Source organism: Gossypium hirsutum, chromosome A11, assembly GCF_007990345.1.
Source record: "Gossypium hirsutum isolate 1008001.06 chromosome A11, Gossypium_hirsutum_v2.1, whole genome shotgun sequence".
NCBI classification, from domain to species: Eukaryota; Viridiplantae; Streptophyta; class Magnoliopsida; order Malvales; family Malvaceae; genus Gossypium; species Gossypium hirsutum.
Genome location: NC_053434.1, coordinates 114,413,586 through 114,423,153, shown reverse-complemented (window position 1 = coordinate 114,423,153; position 9,568 = coordinate 114,413,586). Strand labels below are relative to the sequence as shown.

At 34.6% G+C, this 9,568-nt stretch overlaps 2 protein-coding genes and 1 long non-coding RNA gene across 5 annotated transcripts; 1 reads left to right on the top strand and 2 right to left on the bottom strand.

The window, feature by feature from the left end:
* Positions 1–316: 316 nt before the first annotated feature.
* Positions 317–2,761, bottom strand: LOC107941196 (uncharacterized). 2 transcript variants are annotated; one of them, XR_001695562.2, is made up of 5 exons: positions 2,538–2,748; positions 2,121–2,283; positions 1,939–2,022; positions 1,524–1,856; positions 317–640 (listed from the first exon to the last, which is right to left on the bottom strand). It is a non-coding gene; the product is annotated as an uncharacterized lncRNA (long non-coding RNA). The 2 variants fall into 2 exon arrangements; XR_001695561.2 differs by having other exon boundaries at positions 2,121–2,761.
* Positions 2,762–3,322: 561 nt separating this feature from the next.
* On the top strand, positions 3,323–4,972 carry LOC107941207 (protein translation factor SUI1 homolog 2). Of its 2 annotated transcripts, none has more exons than XM_016874760.2 (5): positions 3,323–3,502; positions 4,098–4,178; positions 4,270–4,475; positions 4,569–4,622; positions 4,708–4,972. In XM_016874760.2, exons 2-5 carry the CDS (start codon positions 4,142–4,144, stop codon positions 4,750–4,752), a joined length of 342 nt encoding a protein of 113 aa, XP_016730249.1. In that variant the 5' UTR covers positions 3,323–3,502; positions 4,098–4,141; the 3' UTR covers positions 4,753–4,972. The 2 variants fall into 2 exon arrangements, with proteins under 2 accessions (XP_016730249.1, XP_016730248.1); XM_016874759.2 differs by having other exon boundaries at positions 3,334–3,502; positions 4,063–4,178.
* Positions 4,973–7,126: 2,154 nt separating this feature from the next.
* On the bottom strand, positions 7,127–7,927 carry LOC107941202 (dirigent protein 22). The gene has a single exon (XM_016874755.2). The coding sequence runs from the start codon at positions 7,812–7,814 to the stop codon at positions 7,290–7,292; it is 525 nt and encodes a 174-aa protein (XP_016730244.1). The 5' UTR covers positions 7,815–7,927; the 3' UTR covers positions 7,127–7,289.
* Positions 7,928–9,568: the final 1,641 nt, after the last annotated feature.

Genomic DNA, 9,568 nt, shown 5'->3' with positions numbered 1-9,568 from the left:
GTCATACTCTTAATCCAAAGAAATAACAAATATCGAAAGTTGGGAGTTAAACAGCTCGGGTTTGTAACTCATGGATTTTTTTAACGGGGTTAACACCGGCTTAAAATTGAAAGGGGTTTAGTGTGACATGAATTTAATTATGCTTGAAGGTTGTGGATTGCGTTTTGGCTTTGTGTGAAGGATGATGGAATTTTGGAAAGAAAAGAGAACTTGGATAGCAATTGACCCAATTGTGGAAAAGAAACAAAAATTGGAGACAAAGCTACAAAATGCAACATCAAATTGAAGAGAAAAAAAATGATATTCCAACTCCAAATTGAAAAAGGAAATACAAGAGAGAGAGTAATTCTATTTCAAGTAGAAGAAGGAATACAAATTAAATGATAATTTTTCTAGGAAACTAAAAGCCCCTATTTATATACATAGGGTTACTAAAAATAGCCTATTCTAAATTAATAAAATAAAAATAAAAATAAATAAATAATAAAACTAAATAAAATAATATCTTCTATTTTTAGATTTTTACAAAGTTAAAATTGATGTTAAATCCTTGGCCTTCCCACCTTTATGATTTGGCCCCAACTCAACGATTTGTCTTTCAATTTGGTCACTTTTTGTTTGTTTTTGACTAATTGCATCCCTGACAAAATTAAATCATAAAAAACACCAATTAAGCAGAGATTAATTTAGAAATAAACCAAATTAAACACAAGAATTATGTAAATTAGTGTGTTTATCAACTATCTTGGGAGCTCAGAAGATAAAGGGAATTTTGAATACGTATGAGTTGTGTTCTGGATAGTGTGTGAACTTTGAAAAATCCACAGTATTTTTTAGTACTAATACTTTGGAGGCTGACAGACTTTTTTTTAAGAGATTGTTAGGGGTGAGGAGCTCTAATGATGTTGAGAAGTATCTTATCTTCCTAATTTGGTAAGTAAGAAAAAGAAGGCCTCCTTTCAAAGTTTAAAGGATCGAATTCGACTGAAAATTGATAGATGTAGTTTGTGGTTCTTATCACAAGGGGGTAAGAAAGTCTTTATTAAATCGGTTTTGCAAGTGATCCCTACTTATTTTATGATGTGCTTTCTTTTACCAAAAACTTTATATGGAGAAATGGAAGCTATAATTGCTAGGTATTGGTGATAGAAAAGGCATGCGTGCAAAAGAATTCATTGGTGTAGCTGGGATAAAATGTACGAATTAAAATTGGACGGTGGGTTGGGTTTTAGGAATTTAACGAAATTTAATGTGGCCTTACGGTGTCTTATTAATCGGCCTGACTCATTATTAGCGCAAGTTCTAAAAGTCAAATACTATCCTTCTACCAGTTTCTTACAGGCAGAGCTAGGGTGCACACGATCATATATGTAAAAAAGCATATTAATCAACAAGGATGCGTAGCTACTCGGGACAACAAATTACAGATTACATAATCAAATTAACAATGCAAACTTATCTACTATTCTGTGTTTAATTGATAGTGCTAATAGAGTATGGAAGGAGGAGATTATTCGCAATACCTTTTAAGACGAATGATGCGGACAGAATCCTGCAGATTCCACTTGCGAGGGATGAGCATGGTGCGGTGAGCCCTCGGGTATGTTCTTGACAAGAAGCACCTATAAACTATTATAGACTCAGAGCATTACCTCTAATTTTAATGATTTACAGATTACAACAAAATAATTCTACAAACAATTGTGGGATTTACAACTGCCCAATAAAATTAAGATAATGATATAGAGAGTGTTTCATCCCCACAATGTTTAACTTATATGCCAAAATATTGACTCAAAACAACCCTAGATGTAACGTGGGAATTGAGACTTTATGGCATGTCTTTGGCCAATGTCCTGTTTCAGTAGAAATATGGCAAATTTTAAACTTTGAATGGATAATTCTAAGGCAACAGACGGATTGTTTTGAATGGCTTACCTAGGTATTTGGAAGTTGCACGAAGTCCCAACAGCACTTTTTGGTTGTGGCTTGTGGTCGATTTGGTTAGACAAAAATAGGAATCTGCATGAAGGGAAAACCCATTCAGGAATAAGAGTAGCTAATTTCACCAAAAACTACATTCGTGACCTTTGTTGGTGAGAAGGAGAATTGGAAATCACCTGGAGGACAGATTATTAAAATCAACTTTGATGCCTCGTTCGACTGCCAGGGTTTTAAGTCGGTTTCAAGGATTGTGGTACGAAACGCGAAAGGAGAAGTTCTGGTCTCTAAGTCTTGTTTGCACACGGCGGTTGGCACGACCTTTGATGCAGAAGCCCTTGCCTATTTCGAAGCCGTGCTCACAAGGATCGAGTTGGGTTTAATAGATGTAATAGTGGAAGGGGATTCCAGATCCATCATCAACAAATGCAAAACAAGATTAGTGGATAAATCATAAATTAGCGCTTGCATTAGAAACATTCAAAAGGAAAATGAAAGTTTTCGGTCATTAGTTTTCCATTTTGCTTTCCACGTAAGCTAATTAGTTAGACCATAACCTAGCCAAGATGAGTCTAAAAAAGAGAGAAATGAATTACCTGGTGGGTTGTGTTCTTAGATATGCTCAACAGCAAATGGAGATTGAACGACCAATAGAACCAAATTCATCAAATAAGAGTTTGAAATGGTGAACTGGGACTTGAGAGGTCCCATTTCTTTGATTCGGTCACAATACTCTCGGGCTTTTAGATCCGACAAGTCGAAAGGAAATATTGAAAAGAGGAAAGTTGAGGACAGATCATTAATGACATACTGGGTTTTCTAGGCATTTATTTTGTTATTTTAATATGTTTCAAGATTTTTCTTTTTCGGCCTTTTTGATGTTTGGGCTCCCGTGTTGGTTTTTGGGTCTGTGGTCTTTGACTCTGTTAAGCTTTTTCCTTCTTTTGGTTTTGTTTTACTGCAATAATAATATCCCAATTTGATTTCAAAAAAAATAATTATTTTATGTTTATATATACTATTACTATAATGTTATATTTTTAGTTACATTATTATTAATTAAATATTCTTTTATTTCAAAATGTAATAACAATAAATGGAAAAGTAAAAAAAATTATGAAAATAAAATATAAAAATAATTTTAAATTTGTGAATAATGCAATTACTTATAACGTGTTTTAATCTCCCACGTGCTCTTTCTTTAAACCTCAAAGCGCCGTCGTTTTCTAAACTAACCTTGTCTTTCGAAAAACACTTTTCAACCTCCGTTGACAAATTGTCAACCACTCTCTACTTAATCACTTTCCCATCGATCGCCACGTGTCCATGTAAAATCATCACAAGCTTTTTCTAGCGAGTACAAATTGCAATACTGTAATCGCTCTGCCTCAATTCGCGTGAATCCCCCCAACTAACAAAATATTTTTTAATAAAATAATTTCTCAACCTTTCCTTTTAATTCCATCTCCACCCAAACCAAAAGCTTTATCCGATCTTTAGGGTTTTCTTCTTATTTATCTATTTGAATTCTCTCAAGAAAGCCCTAAACACCTCGGATCAGGTAACTTTTCCCCCTTTTTTTCTTGTTAAAGTTGAACTTTTTATCGTCATCCGGTTGATCTAAAACATTTGTTTCTGGGTTTTGTCTGTATCGTCAAATTTTCTTTTAATTTCCGTTCTAATTGTTTATAATTACTTCAGTTTGGGAATTGCTTTTGTTTGAATAAAAGGAAAAAAAATTAGGATTCAAAGTTACTTTCTTTTTGGAGTGTATTATTTATTTAACTGTTTTTTTTTCTTTGAGGAAGTCGAAGATTGATAGGGAATTCGAACCTTAGACTTTAATCTTAATTTGGAGTGGTAGTGCACCTTAAGTCGAGTCTGGGTTATTGGCTTTTTGCAAACAAATAATGCTTGTTTTCGAATTAGCCTATGGTTTTGATTTTATAATGATTATATGCATGTAGTTTCAATTTTCCTTTTGAGGGGTTTCTAAGGCTTTTGTTTGTTCTTTTCAATCTATTGATGAAGTTTTTTTGAAAATCTTTGTATTGGTTGCCCTAAATCTTAATAGAATTTGCCATTAACTATTCTTATGCTTGGTGGTATAATTATATGAAGCCAAATCTGGTGTGGGTATCGTGTTACATGTTTAGGTCTCAGCTTGTGGTTGTTAAGCCTATTTGATCAACTAAGTTTCATGTCTGATCTCGACGTCCAGATTCCTACTGCCTTTGGTATGCTTGGATCGTAACTTCCTCACTTATGCTATTTATCTATCTGTCATCATTTTTGGGTTTAACTTGTTTTATGTAATTATTGTGCTAGATCCCTTTGCTGATGCAAATGCTGAGGACTCAGGTGCCGGTGCAAAGGAGTATGTGCACATTCGTATTCAGCAACGCAACGGTAGGAAAAGCTTGACGACTGTCCAAGGGTTGAAGAAAGAATTCAGCTACAACAAGATACTCAAAGACCTCAAGAAGGAGTTTTGCTGCAATGGTACTGTGGTCCAGGACCCTGAATTAGGGCAGGTGTGTTTATAATCCTCTAGATATTGTTAACCTCTTTGATATCCATTATCGGTGCCTGGTGGTTAAGATTGTTATATTTCTCTTTATATCTAGGTTATTCAACTCCAAGGTGACCAGCGCAAGAATGTCTCAACCTTCCTTGTTCAGGTAATTGTTAGTGCTTTCTAATGAACATCTAATCCATTTTAGTGTTTGAGATCCTAATCTTCGTTGCCTTTGTTTTTCCGACCAGGCTGGCATTGTGAAGAAGGAAAACATCAAAATCCATGGTTTCTAAATTGCATCTGCTTATGGTTTTCTGCTAAGTCACCCGTGCCTCGTGTCAAAGCAGGAAACACAACTTGATTACAACTTGATTAGAATCTATATAGTGTTATGTTTTCTTTATGTTGGTTTGATAAAAAACAAATGCAACTCTTATTTATTGTGTTTTTCAGTTCATTGGATGCTGTATTGTTTGATGATTATGAAATTTATGGAAGTTTCGTTCTTTATAATTCAAAGTTAAAACAAGTGGTGTTTTAGATATCGAATTATTTTTCTCCATTTAGTTTAGGGTTAATTTGGTTACATGTGAAGAAGCTTCAAGATTATTTGAGTACTTGGTGGTATGGATGTTTGAGACAATGATTTCTCTTCTTTTATTATTACATAAAAGAATGGTCAACAAAGTGACCAATTTTACTCTCACCTCTCTCGGTATGAACTCACTCTTTCAAACAGTTCCCCTCTATTGGAGAACTGTAAAACACTCACATAACTCACCAGTAATTCAAGTATTTACAAAATGTTCCTAATCATGAACAAAAATTGTGCTTACTCGATGTCAACTACGGAGTGTATAGTGCAGTGAGCTGATGATCAGTACTTGCCTTTTCTAGGACGGTGTCTGGGAGGTCCACTAATATCTGCATAGACCAACAGTAGCTTTTTTGCTGCCTTCCAAGTTGATTCTGTTGGAAAAGGGAGTCTTGTTTGCTTCCTATATCGGCAGACTATATACACAGGAAGCTCTTCTTTTAAGTGAGGAAGTTCAACAACAATTTGGTTCTTTTTCATATAGAGCACATCACTATGATGGAAATGCTCAAGCCGTTTGTGCCAGGGCACTGTATCGCTCTCTTCTTGTGGCAACTCACGCATTTTCCCCTTCTCAACCAATTGTCCAATACGCAGGCACAAATAAAACGTAAAAAATGAGGTTTAAACCATATACCCTTTTGGTTTTCCATGGCTACTATTCTTTTGCCTTTCACTAGAAGAAACTGACGGTTTCCAAGTCTTGATCATTTGTCATGTGGTTTGTACAACCACTATCCGCCAGCCAACTCTCAAAGGTGCTTCTGCTTGCAAAACATGCTGCAACAAACAGTTGCCCCTCCGGGTATTGCTCAGCTGCTGCACTTGTCGGATAGGATCGATTTTTTTGGTTTTTGCTGTTGTTAGTCTTTTTAACCTTTTTCTTGTTCTTCTTTCTGTTTCCTGAGTAATCAAAAGACTAACAACAGCAACTACCAAAGAAATGGATCCTATTCAACAAATTGTTGAAAAGATTTTGATTACGTTTCCTGGAAGACATGAAGCTACAATTTCTTCCTTGGAGAATTTTAAAGATTTGTCGAGCAGAGCTACTAACCGAAGAAACTGTTGGTAGAAAGAAACACTCAGGTAACAAGAGAATTCTATAAAGTTTGAAATGAAATTTTGTTGCAACAGCATATCCTAGGCGGTGACAAAACTTAGTCTTAGTGGTAACAATTTCATCACCTTACCTTTGTCAATTACTCGACTTTCCGAGCTTAAATATCTTAAGGTTGTGCTTCACTTGAAGCAGTTGCATATCCATCAAAAGTATGCAATGCAGTGCATTGGGCAAGTATCAGTGGTATTCACTGCTACAACTTGGCTGAGAACATCAATGCACTTAAGGTTGGTTAGTATCTCTTGTCTCCATCACAAAACCCGATACTAGATTATTTATGGTGTTAGTTACTAAACAACCCGAGTTTTCTTTTGCAGGTATTTACAAATTCAAGACTGAAGTTTGATGTTATGGTACCTGGAAGTGGAATCCCGGAATGCTTTAGTCACCAATCAGTTGACTCTTCAATCAAGGTACAGCTTCCTCACAATATTCATAATGATAGTCAATGAATGGGAGTTACTTTATGCTGCATTTTTGTCAATGACGATGATTCGAGGGATGAAGACATGGAGTGCAAAGCTAGAAATTTTTGAAACCTGGTTGTGATGGAGCTGTTTTTCATGGAACAATTCTTCAACGTGTGGATTATAGTGGATTTGATTTAGGTGAATATAACCAGATCATAATCAAGGACCCCGGATGTTATATCCATCTTCCTTGGAGGATAAATGCGGTGAAAAAATGTTCCTTCTCCAATCAATGTTGTGTTTGGATTGAGAGATCCAACATGGCTACTATTTCTAAACTACTTACTACTCTTATGTCTTGTTCCTATCAGGCGAACCAACCTTGGATCAACATAAGTTGAGCCCACCATGCTAAGATTACCCTAGTTCTAGACCAGAAACCACGATAACCAAATCTCTTGAATGTGAATACAATGTCCCATCATACAACAAACCCTGTTCATAGTCATGTGTTCGAATGAAAAGTTGAGGTTAATATCTCCTTCAATCCCAAGTTTCTCATATTCATCCTCACAAAAAGTATAAATGACAATAACATCAATTGTCTTTTTTAGTCAATAGAAGAAACAATCTAAAGCAAGAAGAAAACAAACCAATGCATACATAATCGAATTACATCACATGCATGCATGTACCAATTGTTCACAAGTGAACAACAGTCAGCCAAACTGTCTTTGCCAAAGCATAACCACGAGCGAACCGAAAAATTCCGCTACCTCCGACAATCGGCATTTCCCTCACGGCATCAAGGACTGCATTCCGGCCAAGAATGCTGATTGCACTTCCATTGTAGATTCCCTCTGAGAAAGCAAAATTCATGACCATAAGCAACCCAAAATCATTTTGAGAAGCGAAAGCATAAATCCCTTGAGCTCTTCCCACAAGTTTTGAAGTAGGCTTAGGCTTCTCTGTCAATGGATCATCCACCATGAAAGTGGTACCAAATGATGTAGCTGTCTTGTTTGGTAGCCTGATAATTTGCATGGCTGTAGGGTGTTTTCCATCTACAATATCATGGAAGTAAAAACGCAGACGGGTGACTTTCTCCATGCGTTTTGTGGACATATTAATGGATTGCCTCGAGAACTCTCCATTGATTTTAATGAAGAATGCTGAGAAGAGGGTGAAGAACAATATGAAGAGAGTTTGAGCTGCGAAGGAAGCCATTTCTGTTTAAAATCTCAGCTGCAATGCAAGATGAATTTCCCAACCAGGGCAATTATAGGGTAAGGAAATGAAAATATAATATGAAAAATATAGTTAAATTTGTCTCCTCTGTTTCTAATTTTGTTTTCTTATTGTTTTTGTGAAGAAATGATTACTTGTGGCCGGCCTTGACAGTTCATTTACATGAATCCAGAGGAAGAAATGCGAGCAATGATCATCATTATTGTGGTAGCCGTTTATTGAAGCAAGCAATAATTAATTGATAAAAAGACCTCTCCAGTCCCTTTCAATTCCAAAATTGAGCAAATTGGTCCCTCTTAAAAAACCAAAGCAATTTAATCCTGTCAATTTCGAAGGTAAGCACCTAAGGATAATTAGCCACAACGTTAATATTCTCCATCAATTGTACATGATTTTAAATAGTATAATAATAAATTTAGCCCTCAAAGTTTACACATTTGAGCTATTGTCTTAATTTATCAAATTTGTCCTGCACAATTTGTGTAAATGTGTAAATGTGTAAATGTGTAAATGTGTAAATGTTGAGGTTGAATTTGTTGAATTTTTCTAGAATTAGTGCCACAATGGAAAAATATGTAAACATCAAAGGCTAAATTTGTTACTAGACCAATAAAAATTAAATACAATTGATGGAACCCGTGATTAATTGTCCTTAGCTGCTCACTTTTGAAATTGACAAGGACTAAATTATTCCAAATTTTTTAAGAAGACCAACTGCTCAATTTTGAAATTGAAAGGGAATGAATTAATCTTTTTCCCTAATTAAGAGGAAGCATAAAAAAATGTGATAGAAAAAGCAAATAATGATGCACTTTGATCTTAATTAACCAATTATTTGATCTTCAACATTGTACTATATATACATATAGTGTTTAATTGAGTCTAGTGATAGTTAAATCATTACATGCTAGAAACAAAACAACTACAATTACTTTAAGCTGCAGGGACTTGGATTCAAAGTCTTCATTTTGGCAATAATTTATATACTTTTCTACTTTCTGTTTCTGAGAAGGGCTTTCATTGATTTTAGAATGTGGTTTGCATATTCATATACATATACCATGTTTGCTTCCATCACAAGCAAAGGCCTCAAACTTTACTAATCTATATAATAATTGTAGATACTCAATTTTACCCGGGCTCATAAATAAGTCCAAAAACAAAAATAATAAACCCCAAAAAAAAAACGAAGTTTAAGTTCAGTCCAGAACTACAAATATAATTTAGCCTGATTGAAATGGCCCATTACTTGAAAAAATTTAAGGTCCATCTACAAGCTTGACTCATATGGAAATATAATCTTCAATGATATGCAATCTTAGATATGATATAATCTTAGATATGATTGCAATCTTAGATATGATATGCAATCTTAGAAGATATGATTTTGTAATTTTAAAGATTTAATTTGTAGATACCTTTTAATCTTAATCGTTGATGTAATTGATCTGTACCGTTGGATTTGAAGAAGTTCAACTATATATAGAGGCCTCTCCCTTCATTGTAAAGACACTGTAGTTTTGGGAAACAATAAAAATTTTTGAGAGCTTTCACTCAAATTTCTCTCCCTCTTACGTTCTTATTTTCTACGGTTTGTTCTTATTTTATTCTTTGTTCATCTTCGTTTTTCAACCCTTTTTAGTTTGATTTAATCCATGTTTCCCTGATTTTTTTTATATATTTTAATTTTTTTAAAATAATTTTAGTATCATATCAAACTCTTTTATTTTTTA

Excerpts from the sequence above, each read along its gene's own strand:
- LOC107941207 (XM_016874760.2), top strand. The coding sequence starts at position 4,142 with ATGTCTGATCTCGACGTCCAGATTCCTACTGCCTTTG. Across the intron at positions 4,179-4,269 it reads CCAGATTCCTACTGCCTTTG|ATCCCTTTGCTGATGCAAAT; the intron begins GTATGCTTGGAT and ends TTATTGTGCTAG. Across the intron at positions 4,476-4,568 it reads AGGACCCTGAATTAGGGCAG|GTTATTCAACTCCAAGGTGA; the intron begins GTGTGTTTATAA and ends CTTTATATCTAG.
- LOC107941202 (XM_016874755.2), bottom strand. The coding sequence starts at position 7,814 with ATGGCTTCCTTCGCAGCTCAAACTCTCTTCATATTGTTCTTCACCCTC.